The sequence below is a fragment of the Dermacentor albipictus genome, chromosome 3 (genome assembly GCF_038994185.2).
Source record: "Dermacentor albipictus isolate Rhodes 1998 colony chromosome 3, USDA_Dalb.pri_finalv2, whole genome shotgun sequence".
Classification (NCBI taxonomy): domain Eukaryota; kingdom Metazoa; phylum Arthropoda; class Arachnida; order Ixodida; family Ixodidae; genus Dermacentor; species Dermacentor albipictus.
Window position 1 is genome coordinate 84,433,371 of NC_091823.1, and position 18,796 is coordinate 84,452,166.

The 18,796-nt window shown below is 49.4% G+C and overlaps 1 protein-coding gene across 4 annotated transcripts in view; it reads right to left on the minus strand.

The window, feature by feature from the left end:
- Positions 1-44: 44 nt before the first annotated feature.
- Positions 45-18,796, minus strand: part of LOC135898892 (flavin-containing monooxygenase 5-like) — a 146,843-nt gene continuing 128,091 nt past the window's right edge. For all 4 annotated transcript variants that reach the window (XM_070535723.1, XM_065428092.2, XM_065428091.2 and 1 more), the window contains 4 exons: positions 17,877-18,261; positions 4,150-4,416; positions 3,174-3,551; positions 45-807 (listed from right to left, as the gene is read on the minus strand). In XM_070535723.1, the coding sequence (XP_070391824.1) occupies positions 478-807; positions 3,174-3,551; positions 4,150-4,416; positions 17,877-18,261 (1,360 nt within the window). In that variant the 3' untranslated portion in view covers positions 45-477. The remainder of the gene's footprint in view (positions 808-3,173; positions 3,552-4,149; positions 4,417-17,876; positions 18,262-18,796) is intronic.

Sequence of the window (18,796 nt, forward strand, 5' to 3'; positions counted from 1 at the left end):
ATTTTCTCCTTGTGTCTTATGGATCCACAGCGTATACTTTGCACTTTTGTGTCGAGACACGTTATATTATGCCATTGAAGATGAAATCCACCAGTCATCGGAATTTCTTAAACGGAGAAGCTCCATAGTATTGGCACTAAACGAATAAAAAAAGTACGGCACTGTTGCGTATGACTGGGCTAGTACTCCCGGTGTGGCACATACAGCACGAGTCCCTGCAAAACCACGGCAGAGGAACATCATTGGAGGAGAAAAAACAGCATCCATGCATTTGACAGCTCTCGTAAGTCGTGGTGCGAAATCACCATGTCCAACTTTAAGGCTCTCTTGTGGTGAGCAGCACCTCTCACATTCATTCGGTTGCCACGCTGGCGGAGAAATTGGCGCCATCGCCTTACACGAGGCAATATCCGCTCACAGTTCGACACTCACCACTTGCATTAGTCAGTGCAAGCACACATGTCCTGGTACATCCTTTCATATGGCTAACGATAGCACGTAAGCTATAACGATCATGACAGTGCAGGTGGCCACTACGTCGATGGCTCCAGCGGTGGCTCTGCGCAGGCGCGTGTCCTGTGGCGCCGTGAGGGGAGTCAGAACCGAGGCGACACGATCGGGAGAATCGAGAATGGCCTGGCGAGCACCTTCCCACGAGTGGGGCCCCTCAAGGCGGAACTGGTAAGGCAGGCAGGGCCCGAACACGCACCGGCGGTACAGCACCGGGTCGATGATCGCCAAACGGCTCAGGTTGGGCTTCACTCCGAGCAGACTTGCCAGTTCGTCCATGTACGCGATCCAGTGAACCTGCGTGGGCAGATCAGAGCACACGATACGAAAGCAGAAGGATGGATATATTCGACTAATGTTGCTATTTGGCTTACTGTCGTCATCTGTTCGAGCAAAAAAGGCAGCGCGTCTCGAAAAAGGACAAAACTAAGAAGTAACTGAACGCGCTGGACACGCAAACGAGAAAGTAACTGTAACTAGTGCCAAGTGTTTCTGCTCTTTACTGTGTTGTTCACTGGCAGCATTATCGGCATCAAAAGTCAGCGGGGTGTGGTACTCAAGGAAAAAAGCTGAACACTTCCGCGGCCCTGAGCACGTAGCCTGGTATTCGGGTTTTCAGTATATGCACTAATATATGCCAACAACACTGTTTTGCACTGTTTTGTTATACAGGCGGCGAGCATGAAATGTTCGCAAAAGGAACTTTTTTCGCAGAACCTGCGACCCAGTAAACTATGAACATCGACCGTACATTTTTGGTGAGAGAATTGCTGGAAAAATGCAACACGAAGAGACTGAGGAAAGCGCTCGTGCGTTTGCGCTCTTATTTGTGCCTCGTTGCCTAATCACTACATTCTCCCTTATAGCAATGCCGACACCGTGCGCAAATTCTGCCATATCTTCATTTACTACAGCATCGAAACTTCTCGCTGTAGACGCGTTACGGATGTCTAAACCACAAGCTTGCATGCTCGGAAACCCTGGGGCCCATTCTTGGGCGGCTTTCTTTCTGATGTCTTATACCCATTTTACTGCTTTTCTGAATGATCTGGGTAAGCGTAGGAGTCACACAATGAAGAGAGAGAGCATTTATTCGAAGGAAGTCAGAGAGGTCAGCCTGATCTAGATGCTTGTCACTGCTTCGAGCTGCAGCACCTTGAAGCGCCCGAAAACATGGTCACCGTAAGTTTCGCGAAGAGTTTGCACAGCGAACGGCTTTCTGCTCAACCAACAAGTGGCGAATACAGGCAGCTCAGCCGTTCCCAGAAACCTGACCACCAAGTGGTGTCAGATAAACTTAGAGTGGAAGGAGCAACAATTACATCAGGCTGTTTGTGAGGTAATTAGCATCGGAAAAGTTATGATTGGATCAATGCTATGGCGAATAAATCGCCGCCCACTCCTTGTTTTCCAGGCAGCTGCCACGTTTATATTCCTAAAGCAAAAAAAAAGAAAATATGCAGACTAACATCGTGATTGTGTTGTAGGTGTGCTGCGTGAGCACGTTGTTTCTTTAATAACTTTTATTTAAAGGAGATGGCAGCGCTTTTAGGTAGCGCCGGCTGTTCCTCGTAGCAGAGCGAACAAGAAATGGATGCACGCAAATGAAATTTCACGAAAACAATACGTTTATCGCTTCGCGGAGAACCAGATAAATATGCAAGCCCTGTGAGAAGTAGCTGCCCTGAGCAGTGCCTGCTCTGAGGAAAACAAGTTTATCTAAATGTATCCAGTGACATTTCTTGTTTGACGACTTTTGATCATCGCAAGTAGTGCGAGGTTCACAAACGTGCTGTTGCTGGCGCGTACTGAAAAATTACGAAATTTGAACATAAATGCACACAATGGCGTATTTCACCGGCACCAGATGGTTTTGTATATGAGAGAGAGAGAGTTGAAGATGTCAGCCCTGCTACATGCAGGGCTTGAGTTTTTTTAATTGACATGAATATACGTGAAAATACTATCACAATCGCACTTGCAAACTAATAAACTGCCCCTTAATAAACTGGTGCATGCAAGTCCCACAATCTTAAGATTCCAGACTGATGACTACACGCCATTTTTGTGACAACTGTGCAAATGTAGTCTATCTCATACACAAGATTGTATTGCGTTCTCAGTAGCTCATTCAGGTACGACCCGGTTAAGCTTCCCGAGTTCCCTTCCCCTTCGCTTTCCCTATTATTCGTGTGTTACCGAATCGCGGTCTAATAAAGTGCGTCTTCAAAAATGGGGACCTATTTTTCCCAGTTGAGCTGCCTTTCCATTGTTATTGTTGCGGACAAATTGAGCAGCTTCCGTGCAATGTCGGGGGACGTCCAGATAACTTAAATGTGGTATAATAGATGCATGGCGCAAAAGAAAAAGAGAACAGAACATAAATCCGCGCAAACTATGCCAACTAGCTTAGGGATCGCTAATATTGTATGCCGTATAGTCGTCGCCACCTTGATGACGCTCTGAGCTTCTTTTGCGTGGAGGATGAAGGGCACCACGCTCTGCAGCAACGCCTTCGTCCCTTTTGCCCGCTCACAGCAGCAGCTAATGTCATGCACAGCGTCAAATCTCTGCCTCTAGCATTTCGCCGTCAAGCAACTGCAGCCAAGGTGAAGCGTTTTCGTTGAAGCCGCCAAACGAGGCTTATTTTGCTCCACACGTACCTGCACGGCGTAGCGTGCGCTGTCGACGGCCAAGGCGGACGCCCTGCGTGCCGCCTCTTTCCTCTGTCTCTCCGCGTCGGGCAGCGGTAGCTTGCCGGCGAGCACTCGGGCCACGCAGCGGGCCTGCATCTCGGCCACGGGCCAGAACCCACCGATGGGATCCACCAGGCCCACGAATGCGATGCTCGGCTCCCCCACGGGGAAGATGAACTTGTAGAGCTCGACGCGCTCCTCGCGCACGTATGGAGCTACCTCGGGCGGCAGGAACGGGTAGTGCTTCAAGTATCCCGTCGCTACGATGACGTCGTCGATGACCGCGCGCGAGCCGTCGTGGAACTCGGCGTAATCCGGGCCCAGCCGAGCCACGCTGCCTCGAATCTGTGATGCCAGAAAAATATACTGACCGCCACTCTATTGGACGTAGTTACGAACACCATGAAATAAAACTACGGGTTAGTATGGTGAGGAGTTGTACATAACAACGCACGATGTTTTATCACATACGTCGAGGACGAGAAAGCTGTAGCAGTGAAATTAGGTGCATTATTATGCGTCTCTCTTTTTTCAAAGTAAAAAAGAAAATTACAGCGTTCAGCTTAAGAGAGCGGCTGTGCCATTATTGTAGGTCTTTTGCACAGAAAAAATAAAGAAAGCGATCGAAACACTTTACACCGAGACCTGTGTGGTTAATGCAGCCACATGTGTAGTCCGGATCACGACCTTTATGCACAGAGTCACTACTAACCTCCAATTCGTACGTCATTATTAGCTGCCTCTACATAAATCCCTATATGCTGGCCATCCAGCGAGCATAATTCGTACTTACAGAACCGCCTCTATTTTGTGAGTACCACGACGAAGTTTCCTGGTTTTGCTTTATTCTTACGAACAAGGTCGTGCACTGTAGCGACAAGAATATAAAACCTGCGGCAATCGGAGTAATAAGAAAGAAAGCCTTATGGGCATCCAGTGTCACCTGCACCGTCCCGGTGAGAATCCGGGAAGGGAGGACGTCGTTGACGAAGAGCTGCTGATTCGTGGCGTGGTGCGCCGGCTTCAGGCCGTACATCTTGTGGTCGAAGTGGCCGTTGAGGACCCGCTCGAAGGCTCGAGCTCCGAGGTCGAACGGCAGCAGCGAGCGAGCAGTGTTCTTAGCCCTGGTGCACATGGTGACGTCCATGGGAAGGCCGCCCGGCGCCAAACGAGGGGCCACCCAGGTGCCCCGGCGAGTGCTCATGTACACCTGCGTCCGCGGCGTGTGCCCGTAAGAGAGTGTTCGCTTTTGAGTGGACCGTGCAATTTTACGGAAAGCGCGTATACCTTGCTTTCTACCTTAAAGCCTTCCAGTGATTCACGTGTTGCGCGGTAAGAACCACTTGAGAATGGTCAAAGAGCGACACACTTTCTGTTACGTACATATGGTATGACATTTGGTGTAAGCGCAGCAGTCAATGCTGTCATACCGAATGGTCCAACACTGCCAACAGCGGTTTTTTGAAGGTGGCGGTAAGCATGACGTGCGCCCTAATGACCCCTCAAAAGTGTATTATGTAAGTGGCACGGTAACGAGAATAAATGCATTAAATGCTGTTCATAAGGGAAAAGTGCGTAGTGCAAGGAAAGTTCTTCGGTGAATCTATATAGATGTACTGAAGAAGACCGCCATATCGCAGGAAAAGTCATTCCCACCTGGCTGTTCGAAGAAGAAAAAAAAGCGACAGCACACGCACACCAGTGCTGACTGTATACAGTTATAATTAACACTGTTGCGCAGAGTGACGATGACAGAGGTCATAAGCGAGAAAACAACACACGACACCTGAGCGCAAACTATCAACTAATTTATTTTTATTTTTGTTTCGTGTGTTGTTTTCTCGCTTAAGTCCTGTTCCTTCTTCGCCATGTGCAATAGTGTTAATTATGTAGAACGAACTGGCCCACTGCGTAATTTTCATACAGCTAAATGAGTGACCAGTGCGCGATAATATACAAGACCGGGGGGTAAAATATATACTGTGCGACGCAGTACAGTGCAGACTTGTACGTAATGCATTACATGTAAAACTTTACTTGTAATCAATTATATTCCTTTGCATGTTTATAGATGATGGATTAAATTATTTTACTCGGTAACGCTAACTTTAATTAAATCACATTTTTCAGTAACTGATCACATGTAACCAGTTACATTATTGATGAAATAAACTGTAACGGTCAACGAAGCTATGAGGACTTCAATTTAACGGGAACTAGAGCAGAAAGCTTCGGTTATGCCACGCAGCTGCCACGCAGCAACATCGAGGATGCGCAGGTTTGGACATGCACCATCGGGCGCTCAATATTTGTTTCACCTTGAAGCTCCGCCAGATGTTGGGCGCCGAATTCCACCAGTGCTGTTTGGATCCATTCTTGCACCGAATAAATGGATGCACCAGACTCTCAAAAGATGGCGCTGGTTGCGTGCGACGATCATCCTCCTCCTCATCATCGTCATCAACAACAACAACAGCAGCAGCAACAATAACAGAAACGGTGGCGAGGGGTGGTGTTGGCTTCCTCACCGGCCAGCAAGGAAGCGCTGGCCGTTCTCGAGAGGAGCTGGGTAGTTAGCTGCACCAGGGAAGTCGAGGCACGACTATGCCAGCCAATCCCGCGAGAGCCGGCGCAACCAGCACTCAGTGCAGCGTAGTCGTGCGCAACTGCGCCAGAGGTCCACACTCGTTACCACCGATGAGCTCAGTATGCGTCGTTCTTGGAGGCAAAGGTAGCTCGGCCGAGGCACGACCCGCCAGGACGTCTGCCCCGCCCCTCCTAAACGCCGCGTCATCGATCGACAAACCCTCCATTGCTACAAACTACGGTCCCAATGGAGGGGTGGTTGGTCGACGACGCGGCGGTTAACAGTGGTTTGGAGTTGACTTCTAGTTTATTGCTTTTAAGTTAATTTTTTTTCTTCGTATCTATATGTGAAAAGGTGCAGCCGGTGCCAATTAAAGGCGGCGACACCTTCTAAACGCCATATAATAGAAAAAACTACAGTCCCAAAACAATTAACTAACAAGGGTTGGAGGTGCGGGGTGCTGCAAGCGCTAGTCATTCATCTGCAGAGAAATTGACTCGCCGATACAACGTTTCCTTGATGAGACGAAAGGCTCTTGCCATTCTTGTAGCCTTCTTTCTAACAAGCTATTCCGGTTTGTGGAGGTGGTTATTGACTAGCCATAGGAATACATCCTCGCTTTGGAGTTTGCTAATATCATCTTGAGATATCATGAGGAGAAGCAGTTCCTATTGTTGAGCTGGAGCCGGGCCACAAGGTGACTGGGTGAGTGCGTGTGCGTTCGTGTTCTTAAGCCCTGGTAGGTGTTTCAGTGTGATGTTAAATTCCTGCAGCAACGACCTATACAGCGTATAAGTCGGCCTTAGGGTTATTTTACTGTCATCGCGGCCAAGAGGCTGGCCAGATCTGTGATGACCGTTTTTTGTGTGCCGAATATGCATGATCCAACTGTTTCGTTGTGCAGACGACGTTTAAACATACTTGCTCAGTCATACAGGAGTTCAATTCTGTTTTGTTCAAATGGGCACTTGCGTAACCGATGACAAATTCTTCCGTACCGTCTCTCTGCACGAACACGGCGCCGATCCCACAGCCACAGGCGCCTGTGTGCATCTCAATGCGTAGGTCAGGGTTGAACAATGGGAGAAACGGTCCACTAATCAGTCGATTCGGAAGCGTCTCAAAGGATTTCCCACACGCCTGGTTCCAGCAAAATTTCATGTCAGACGTGGTGAGCTCTTTTAGTGGTCATGCAATGCGTTCGAAGTCCTTGGCCTTTGCATGTGCTGCAGAAACTATTGGTCCCGAGGCGACTTGATACGGTGACTTGCTCCGTCATCTCGGTTCCTATAGCCCCCCCAGCAGATGCCAAAGTTTCTCTTTCTCCGGTATCCCGGCTTTTACACGGGCACGGAGCTGCAGAAAGCCCGAGATATATTCTTGTGGCGTCTCCCCGGATTGCTGGCGGCGTTCTCCCCAGCGAAGTTCTCCTACAGCGTCTTTCGACAACCGTCCCTTGTTTCTAACGTCTTTGTTCGCAGAGTCGTTACGTACTACCGTTCTCGAGCGCGAATGCCAAGTTGTCAGCCTTTCGCGCGTCGGCCCACGCCAGTGATAGTCCGTAGCGCTAGTCAAGATTTAACGAGCCGTCTAAATCTTCCTCGTATTTTCCTCGGAAAACGGGTGGTGGAGCGAACGGTTGTCAGTGCAAGGTAACTGATATTAATATCTCGTTATCGTCGAGATCCGGCTGTACTGTCCGATTCCGCAGTCTCCTTTCCGGCACCAGCTACTTATTAGCGGCGATGTGCTATTCACAGAGGTGGAACAGGCGCTCGAAAACATTGCCCTTTGTTTTCCTCGCCCTCTACTGCGTTCCTGCCCTCTCTGCGCGTCGTTGGTTTAGTGGTTCTTTCCTCCCCCATTGTGTGCGTTACCCGGCACCTCCCCTCCAGATGGGCGGAAGCAGCAGCGACGACCGAGATGAAGGTGGATTCGGTTGCCAAGACCTTCTTGGACACAGTCGCCCTTCGGCATGTTTCACCGGAACGCATCGTCACTGGCAGAGGCCGTCACTTTAGTGCAGCGATGCTGGAAGAATTTTTCCGGCTAACAAGTACCAACAATCCTCGCACTACTATCCAAGAGCCAACCGCCTCTTCGGGAGATTGAACCGTACCTTAGCTGTAATGACTAGCAAGTATGCTTCATCACACCACCCAGACGGGGACCCGTTTCTCCAGTACTTGATTTCCGCCTATAACTCTTCGGTACATGAGACAACAGGTGACAGTTCGTAGCGCTCGTCAAGATGTAACCAGTCGTCTAAATCCTTCTCATATTTTTCCCGGAAGACGGGTGATGGCGCCCCCCCCCCCCTTACCCGGCCTCCAAAAGCACAGAGGCATAGCCTCCTCGCTCATCTTATAACATTATCAATAAATAAAATCGTCATGCGACTCCCTTTTTGCTCCTCCATGGAAGAGAGCCTACATTTCTCATCGGCGTGGCCATCGGACTCGGGGCTTCGAACTGCTGACGTCATAGAACGTAAGCGTTGCAGTGCGACAAGAAGAGGTCAGACGACTTGACACCAAGCGATATCTCCGGAGTAAGGAAACGTGTACTGGGTGTCACGGCGTAAGCAACGGGCACAGAGCTCCTTCTCACACGACCTTATTCAGGTACGAATGCCAACATGGACGAGTTGAAAGACCACCTAGTTCCTACACACATATTACGGACCTTTTCGTGTAGTGAGGCAAACTTCGGCGAATGACTGGGAAGCTGAGATAAGACGACAGCGGCGGGGCATAGTCAACGTGAAACAGCTGAACCTGTAGGTCTCCAGGAAATTTGGAAATTCGGTCCCTGAATACACTTTAGATAAAGCCGAAGGCTAGACGACAGAAGCCATGCAGGTCGTCAACAGCACACGCGCGAACGACGCAAAATTCGCCAGCAGAAGCCAAGGTAGCAGACGGAGACAACCGGGAAGCTCTCAGAGCAACCACGAGGTCGAGGAGACAGGCCTAGCCCACAACGAATAACCCCGCAAAAACTACCGAGAATGCCGAAACCCTAGTAGTGCGTGAAGGCTCAGCGGAGCAAATCAGTGGCGATACAAGTGCCGGCGAGTCAGTGCGTAAACGCCAACCATCAGTGTCAGTGAGCGCTAGCTTGATAGTGCTGCTGACCCAGAATGGTGTAAAGAACCATAAGCGCAAATCAGTGACAATGCCAGTGCCGTGAAATCAGTCTCATCAAATCGAACTGACGATACCACTGAGTGATAGTGATAGTGCTGCAGCGTTGACTATCTGTGAAGAGGCATCAGCACAAATCAGTGATAACGCAAGTGTCGCAGAGCCAGCGCGTGAACGCGAACTAAGTGACGGTGCCACAGAGATAAGTAATTTTTTAACGCAGCTGACATCATCGCACGGGCACCAGTTGGGACTGAATAACATAAATGGACACTAGGCCACGCTGGTTGTACAGAAAGCCTTGGCATGAGGATTTTATTTATTGATAATGTTATAAGTTGAGCGAGAACGCTCTGTGCTTCTGGAGGGGGAGGGCGGGAGGGGGTGATGCTACGCGAACTGCACAAACTCTCGAAAGATGGCGCTAGTGGCGGGCTACGATTATCATCACCATCATCATCAACAACACAAATGGTGACCAGGCGCCATTGCCTCCTCACCGGCCGCCCCTCGTCTTCTAGCTATCCAACTGTCCTATAAGGGAAACCCCTTAAAAAGGAAGCGTTGACCGCTCTCGAGAGCAGTTGGGGAACTAGCTCTCATCAGGAAAGTCGATGCACGACCCACCAGCCAATCCTACGAGAGCCGGCGCAACCAGCACTCAGTCAGCGTATAGTCACGCGCCACTGTGCCAGAGGTCCACGCACGTTACTACCCACGAGTTGAGTACGTGTCGTCCTTGGAGACAAAGGTAGCTCGGCCGAGGAACGAGCTACCCGGCTCTGTGCCCTGCCACTGCTCAACGCCGCGACGTCGACCGGCAATCCCTAAGGTCTCACAATAAAGAAGCAGCACCGAATTGATGGCCACTTCGGACGTAGATGCGAGAATATCACACAGCCTAGGGATGTTTTGTTTTTTGTTTCTTCAGATCTTCATTAGCCCTAACAGGAGCGTTTTCTCCGGGCCACAACAAGAGTGAAACGCTACGCTTCACAGAGTGCCCATGTGCCAGAATCGAGGCGTTGATTAACCGCAGTCTTCTGCGCAAGGTGTTTGTATATTGCAACACCGCTCTTCCCTCCCGCGTGCACGTCTAGCGAGTTTTGAGTATCGGTGCTGGTGTCCTCACAAGGAAACGAGAGAAGATGACCAACGAAAAATTTAAAAAACAGTTGTTAATGAAAATAAACAACTTGCTAATAGCTCGAGATGAAGCTCTGACAGAGCTAGGTCGACTCATTCTATTTACTGGATTTGTGCAATATTAATAAATATGAAAGAAGTGACGTAAAAATTATCGATTACAATTTACTAATTGCTGAACTACTTTACGGGCAGTAATTCATCACTTTAATCGATAAAATTTTGCATGAAGTAATTGTAATCACTTATTTGCCTTTCTGAAACGTATATAAGTCTAATACAGTTGGATAAGGTTTGTGGAATAATAATCTTGCCGTTATAAAGCGAGTGTAAAGGGTTTGCATACCAGAACCTAGCTTTAAAGAAGATACGCTATCATATATGAAAATTATGTGTGAATAAACTGGATGGCTAATATCCAAGAGAATCATTTCCAGCAGATAATTTCAACAGAATCATGGCAACACTTTACTTCAATCAACCAAGAGAACAGGCTAGCTTGAATCATTTCCATGTCATTTCAATCATTTCCATGTCAGGAATCAAGTAATTCAGAAATTTGCGGAGTACAATCAGCCGGTTCAGGTGGCTTTCATAGATTATGAAAAGGCGTTTAAATCAGCAGAGATACCAGTAGTCATGGAGGCATTGCATAATCAAGAAGTACAGGAGGCATACACGAATATCTTTGAAATTGTCTACAGAGATTCCACAGCTACCTTGCTTCTCTACAAGAAAAGTAGAAAATTATCTATCGAGAAAGGGGCCAGGCAAGGAAACGCAACCTATCCAATGATATTTACACCATGCTTAGAAGAAGTATTCAGGCTATTAGACTGGGAATGCTTACGAGTGAGAATCAAAGGCGAATATCTCAACAAATCAATTTGCAGATGACATTGTCCCGTTCAGCAAGGATCAGTCGCAACAAATGATTGACTACCATGACTAAGAAAGTGTAAGAGTAGAGTTAAATTGAATTCTGGGGTTTTACGTGCTAAAACCACGATTTGATTATGAGGCACGCCGTAGTGTGGGTCTCCGGGTTAATTCTGACCACCCGGGGATCGCTAACATGGCCCCAATGCACGGGACAAGCGCGTTCTTGCATTAGCCCCTATCGAAATGCGGCCCCCGTGGCCGGGATTCGATCCTGCGACCTGGTGCTTAGCAGCGCGACACCATAGCCGCTACGCCACCGCGGCGGGTGCAAGAGTAGGGTTGAAGATTAATATGCAGAAGACGAAGGTAATGCCCAATGGCCTGGCAAGGGAACAACAATTTATTATTGCCAGACATTCTCTAGAGTCTGTGCAAGAGAACATTTATCAAGGTAAATTACTCACAGGGGGCCCTGATCATGAGAAAGAAATTTACAGAAGAACAAAGTTCGGTTGAATTGCATACGGCGGGCATTGCCAAATCCTCACTGGAAGCTTACCACTATCGTTGAAAAGAAAAGTGTACAATAATCGCATTCTACCAGTGTTAACTATGGGGCAGAAACGTGGAGGTGATTGGTAAGATGATGAAATTAGGAAACTTGTAGGAGCAAGTTAGAATCAGCAAGTACAAGATCGGGTAATTGGAGATCGGTAGGAGAGGCGTTCGTCCTGCACTGGACATGAAACAGGCGGTGATTATTATTATTATTATTATTATTATTATTATTATTATTATTATTATTATTATTATTATTATTATTATTATTATTATTATTATTAGATGGATGCATAGCTATCTTTAAAACAAAACACCCACATACCCGATACCAAGACTCCGTATAGATCAGATTGATTATTATGTACAAACATAATATTCTATATTTTGAATCTTCGACATGTGTGATCGCATGCTTATTACTTGTTAATATTATTGGTGTATATGTAGCCGCATGAGTCGAAGACGAAGTGGTGTCAGCGGAGCGAACGAAGAAGAGAAAGACGTTTTTGTCCCGTCTGAGGCGATCGTCTTAAAGCCTATTAAATAAATTCCGTTCATTTCGCACCGTAACAATATATTCCGTTATTCGTATTTGCATCTGCAAACCTTTTATCGCTAAAGTGATCATGTTTTTGTTTCCCGCTTTTTACTGTGACAGTGGGTCCTGGGACGCCTACAGTTGTTGAATCATGGGACCTTCTACTGTATATGTAAACCATATGGAATGTTTCATGTAATCCTTTGAAAATGCTATCTTTGAAACTTGAAAAAAAAGGGGGTGCTTTACACACAGATAGTAAAATGCGAGAGAAAGAGAGAGAAATAAAGTTCTTGTTCTTGTTCCCTAGTGAAATGGCGCAACCCACTCGGGGGATCGGCCATGAATCGGGCGGTGAATGAACTGTTAACTTTTTTTTTTCTGAATACATTAGAGTGAAATGAAATAAGTGTCTAACCATAAAATCACCTCGTTAGTTAAACCCTACCCTGGGGGACAGGGAAAGAAGGAACAGAAATATGAGCGAGAGAAAGAAGTGAACGATTCATTGAGCGCATGCGCGCGTGCGGTGAACGTGGGAAGCGTTTTTGCCTTTCGCGCCCATCGAATTGCGACCACTGTGGCAGGTATCGATCCCGCGACCTCCAGCTCAGCAGCGCTACCCCATAGCCACTGCATGGGCTACCGCGGTGGGTTGACCACTGTTAGATATGGAGCTGTTTCCTGCGATTACTTCGAGTTCCCCAGACCACATCGAAACGCAGCACAGCTAATTGAGGAATGCAGAAGCAGGAAAGCACATTCCAGAGGAGCGGCCGAGCAAACAAGTTGAAGGCAACAAGTTCACGTGCCAACAAGTTCGTACGCCGCCGGGATTAGAAGGGGGCCTCGGACAATGGAGCATGAGCAGCCCTCCCCTTCTCCTCGTTAGAAGAAGTGCATTGCCAGTCTGCGAGGCAAGACCGCAGAGAGCCGCCAGGTGTGACACCGCGACACGGGCGCCTGCCATTGGCTGAAAGTGGCGTCATCTGAGCGGACTCTCCTATTGGTCAAACATGACGTGACTTACAGTGCTCGAAGGGTTTATAAGAAGCCTTCGAGAGAGACCTGAGCATTCTGGAACATGCCCTGATTCCCTGATTCACCTCTCTCGAACTTCTTGCCGCGGGCCGCAGCGTCCGAGTTGCTGCCGGCCCGTAATGACTGTACTACTGTTACTTGTCGCTCACCTCTCTTGTACATAATGTAAAATAAATCCTCCCAAGTTTGGGTTTTCATCCCGAAGTCCGTCCTTCAACCCCTACATCTGGTGGCAGTGGTGGGATCGCCTCCGAATGCATCAGCTGGTGGCAGCGCTACGGATAAACCTTCGTCGAGAGAGATCCTAAGGAACCGGGAAGAGCGAAGAAGAGAGAGCCTTCGTCGAAAGAGGTCCGAAGAAACTGGGAGTAGCGAAGAAGGAGCGAGCCTTCGACCCAGGGAGTCCGGAGGAACCGGGAACAGCGGACAAATGAACCGGATGGCAGGGTGCTGCAACCGTAAGTGAGCGCGTGGTTTTTTTCCTTATGATTCGCCAGACTCAAAGGTTGTGTGTTCAATTTTGATAGTTCTGGGAATCGGGAATTTGTTGCATTGTGTGTTTGCACAAGTTAATTAAGGAAAACAGTTTTAACCACCTGTCGGGGCAGCTGCCATGGATCTTAGAAGGTTGACGAGGTTAGACTTGTTGTTGGTGTGCGACGATTTGGGAGTTGAGGCGGACGAACGGATGGAAACGGCAGCTATCATAAAGGCGATTCAAGATAGTGGCAATGATGATGAAAGCATTAGGCTTGCTTGGGAGGTGATACAGGAGCCACGGGAGCGTGTGCGTCGTGTACGTTTGCGGGAGCGTCGTGAACTTAAGAGTAAGAGTAGGCGTGAAAAACGCGAGAATGAACGGAAGCAGGAGCTTCAAGAACTTACTCTTAGGTGTGAGCGTCACGTACGTGAGAATGAACGCGAACGGGAGTATCAGGAACGTAAGCTTGAGCGTGAGCAAAAGTATGAGAGAGAGAAGGCAGCACTGATCAAAGAGATACAGCATTGTGATCAGTTATTGGCACAGAGACAACGGCTGTCTGAGAATTCTGTAGGTAATACAGAGCGAAAGAATGAGGCAGCATCGAGCGGATTTTCGCCAGAAGCCGACGAAAAGAGTAGTGCCTGTGAGATTAGCTGCAGAGTCATAAGTGAAGGGAAAGGGCTAGCTGCGAACGATGCCTTAGTGGCAACAGAGGCCGTTAAAGGCCGTAGTGAGAGCGACGAGGTGCTGTGCCAACAGATGACTGTAGAGACAGCTAGGCCAGCTGCGAACAAATTGGCACAGTTACCGCGTGTGTGCGTCGCTGGTAATGTTAGCGAGGTTGCTAGCGAAGAAAAGGGTACTGCTGACCCGAGGGAAGCGTGCACCCATGTAGAGCCAGATCTGCGTGCAGAAGTGAAGTGCGAGCTGGACGATGCAGTTGAGAATAGTTCTCGGGATGGCGAGCTCCGTAGTCCACGAGAGAACAACTGCATTGTTCAGGGATCGGTGCGGCTCTCCGCCAGTCTAGATAGCCTAGATAGGGATGGTTCAGTTATCAATCATTCGGACTGTGCGCGTGAGACAGCGATCGATACCGACGGGCTGTGTGCCGATGCACAGCGTGAGCTGGGCAATGCAGTAGAGGGCAGTTCGCAAGAGTGCGAGTTGCATAACTCGAGTAAAGCCTGCTGCATTGTTCCAGAGTCGGTTGGGCTGTCCGCCAGTCGAGGCAGAGAGAGGGTTGATTTAAATGTAAATCACTCAGACTGTGCGGGTAAGAGACCGATCCGGGCCGACGAAATGTGTACCGGCCAGCACGAGGCACGAGAAGGCGACATGAAAACGAGTGCAAGGAGAAAGCGCCGTAAAAAGAAGCGCGGTAAAGACCGAAAGACGGTAATTAATGTAACGCCGCCAAAGATGGCGAGAAACCCAAATGGGCAGGGCGCGAGGAAAAAGATGCGGTCGTCTCGGATGATGTTGACGCATCGAAAACGTTCAAGCCACCGGTCAAAGGGGGACCGCGAAGAATGTTCTGCACGGACGCGGACAATGGGCACGAGGCAGTTAAGCTCCTCGTCGTTCCGTAGTTCTTTTCACAGCTCAGCGTGCAGTTCGAAGAAACGCAAGGTGGTAGGACGAGACCAGGTGGGGAGTAGCGACGCGGTCAATCGAGCTTGTGTTGAAAGCGGGGCGCGGGGACGCAAATTGGCAGGAGACCGTAACGTCTTGGGGGAGCTGTTAGTGATTCAGCCCTTTTGTTGTTCCTCCGTAGCCAGAGTAGCTTTGAAACGGCGACCGCCTCGGGGACGGCTCAGAGTATGAGTCAGTCGTAAGCAATCGGGAACGGGAAGCCAAGAGAGCTTCCGGAGAAGTGAAATGTTATTTTGTTTTATTTTTGAGCATCGGAAAGTTTTCGCGATTTGAGACTAGGATTTCTTTCAAGGTGTAAGGTTTGAGCTTTGTTTATGTTTTTGTTAGAGAGGCTCGAGCTTTGAAAGACGCGGTTTTGTGTAAACATGTAGTCTCGCGAGATGCTCATTAATAAGTAGATAGGCTTTTTTTTTGTGTGTGAGTAACCTGAAGGTCAAGGTTATCGTTGAGAGGCCTATCGTAACGCGCGTGTGTGTTATTTTAACCTTCTTTCTTTTTAAGTGTTTTTGAATTTTGTAAGGTTAAGCGCGTAGGTTTTCAGTGAGTGCATGATTTGCACGGAGAAGCGTTCTTAGTTCCATTAGCGCGTGTCCTGTGTGGACGGAAGGAAGCAGATTTATGACTGGGTTGCTAGTGTGTGTGGAGGGCAGCCGTATTCTGACTTCTTTAGTGAGCGTGCGTGGAAAGAGTTAGTAGAAGACGCATCATTTTAAGAGTTCTGCGGAGTGTGTAAGTCCCGCGAGTTTAATTGTTCGTTTAGGTCACGTGTCCTGTGGGACCTTCAGGAAAAAAAACGTGAGTAAGCGTAAATGCAAAGTTTGCCTACAACGCAAGTACGCGTTTTGTTTAGTGACCACAAGGCTAGTGCGCTTGTGATTACGTACTTGTGAGGTTGACCAGATTGTTCAGTGGCACCATTACGTGCGATAAGTACGCCACTGCGATAGATTGAAAACATGCTGTTCGTGTAGTTAGGCCACTTAAGTTATGTTCGGCTGTTTTCATTTGTTGTTTGCATCGTCAACGACCCTTTTGTTTTGCAACAACAATAGTACTCTGGTCTTGTCGGCATTCGAGGAGAAATGGATAGCTGTTTGGAGGGGTGGTTGGAACTGCTTTGTCAAAATTGGGGAAATAAAAGATCAGGGTTCATTTTGACTCAGTAATAGCCTGGCGAGTCAGGGGTGAAGAGCCTGCGCTTACACGTGGGGCAGCGCTGTGTTGTTTTGTTTGTTTGACGTCTGTTCTCCAGGGCCAAGGATCCCGAGGGTTGTCAAACGAGGCTCTACCCCAGTACCCTGCAGCTTCTATCAGCGTTCCTCATGGCCAACGAATTGAGTTCACCGTCCATTCAGAACAACCGGGGCGAGGACGAGCTGTTAGATATGGAGCTGTTTCCTGCGATTACTTCGAGTTCCCCAAACCACATCGAAACGCAGCACAGCTAATTGAGGAATGCAGAAGCAGGAAAGCACATTCCAGAGGAGCGGCCGAGCAAACAAGTTGAAGGCAACAAGTTCACGTGCCAACAAGTTCGTACGCCGCCGGGATTAGAAGGGGGCCTCGGACAATGGAGCATGAGCAGCCCTCCCCTTCTCCTCGTTAGAAGAAGTGCATTGCCAGTCTGCGAGGCAAGACCGCAGAGAGCCGCCAGGTGTGACACCGCGACACGGGCGCCTGCCATTGGCTGAAAGTGGCGTCATCTGAGCGGACTCTCCTATTGGTCAAACATGACGTGACTTACAGTGCTCGAAGGGTTTATAAGAAGCCTTCGAGAGAGACCTGAGCATTCTGGAACATGCCCTGATTCCCTGATTCACCTCTCTCGAACTTCTTGCCGCGGGCCGCAGCGTCCGAGTTGCTGCCGGCCCGTAATGACTGTACTACTGTTACTTGTCGCTCACCTCTCTTGTACATAATGTAAAATAAATCCTCCCAAGTTTGGGTTTTCATCCCGAAGTCCGTCCTTCAACCCCTACACCACGCACAAAGGCACTCGCACACGCCACTCTTTCCCCAAAAAAGCAATGCCCCCGACGATCACCCGCCCGAAAGGCGCGCAGGCACTTTTTTTTTTATGCGAATCATATTACTGGAGCTCAACCCAGCTCCTCAGGCGCGGCGGTGTCGCCTTCAATACTACGTGACACCGTGACGTCACGACAGAGGAGAAACGGGGCTCCAACTCGCGCCGTCGCTCGCGGCGTCGCGGCGGTATATAAGCAGCTGCGCTTGCCTCTGCTAGACACTCACGAGGTGAGATGCCTCCTGGAGACAGAGCTGCTCGTTGGAATGAGAAGCGAAGGTTGCGGCGTGCTACAGAGACTGTTTCTAGGTGGCTTTGCTACGGCGCAGCGACTACGCGCCCCGCATCGGACGCGGTGAGCGTCGAGCAACGCAGCGTTCGGCGCGACAACGAAATGTGCGCCTGAGCAAGCGCCGCAGGCCTGAGCCGACGCCGACGACACCGCCTTTCTGCGACACGAGCTCCTTAACGCTGTCGCGTTAAAATAAAGGCTAGTATGCTTCGCATCCTGGGCTTAACCTTAGCTAAGCCACAGCCAGTTTTTTTAGAGACAGTACTTGTCAATACTGTAACAGTTTCTACTAAGCTCCCGTGCATTCTCACCTGCGGGCAGACGTAGCTCAGCTCGACGGCGATGTCCCCGCCAGAGTTTCCCATGCCCACCACCAGGACGCGGCGGTCCTCGAACATGGACGCCTTCCGGTATTCGTGCGCGTGCACGACGCGGCCGCGGAACGCGTCTCGGAGGCCCGGCAGATCGGGCCAGTTGGGCACCGCGTGGTGGCCGCTGCACACGACCACGGCGTCAGCGTGGAGCGTGAAGTCCTCACCCGTGGTCGCGTTCCGGCCGGACACTGTCCAGCGACGTTCTCCGCTGTCGCCAACGCCGTCAGTCTTGTCGACTCCATCCGCTGACGTTCGCCGCACGGACTCCACCACGTGGTTGAAACGGATGTGCGAGTTCAGGTCGAAGTGCTTGCTGTATCGCCTGGAGTCAGGAGTGCACGTGCACGCTTCAATAAAGACGACTAGAATGAAATAATTCCATTTTTAACGCTTAACCGACGTTGTTTTAAGAATGCGTGATCAGCATGACTGCGTGTAATGTAACAGAGAACTTATCTTCCGCTTCAAACGCAAACAAGTTATATCCGCTAAGGTGCTCGAACATGAACTTAAGAGCCCACAGCCAGGAAAATCATATCATAGATGATCAACTAATGCAAAAAAAATTGTCCTGACACACCGTCCCCAGAAGCAGTATGTGATGTGCGTTTGTACCCTTAAACCATATCCACCCATACAATGCAGTCTGGGCTGTGATGAGGCAGGGGAATAAAATTCCGCGTTGGCGCCACCAAACGTATTGTCATCTCTCCCGCTGAAAACGCTACGGCCCAAAGCGCCCATCGCCTTCCCGTCGCCTTGCCTTGGCTTCGCCGGATTCCTGCCACAGGCCTGCCACCGCGTTAAAGAGAAGCAGCAGCGCCAAAGAGCGTCTACTACGAAAGAGAAGCGGGTCA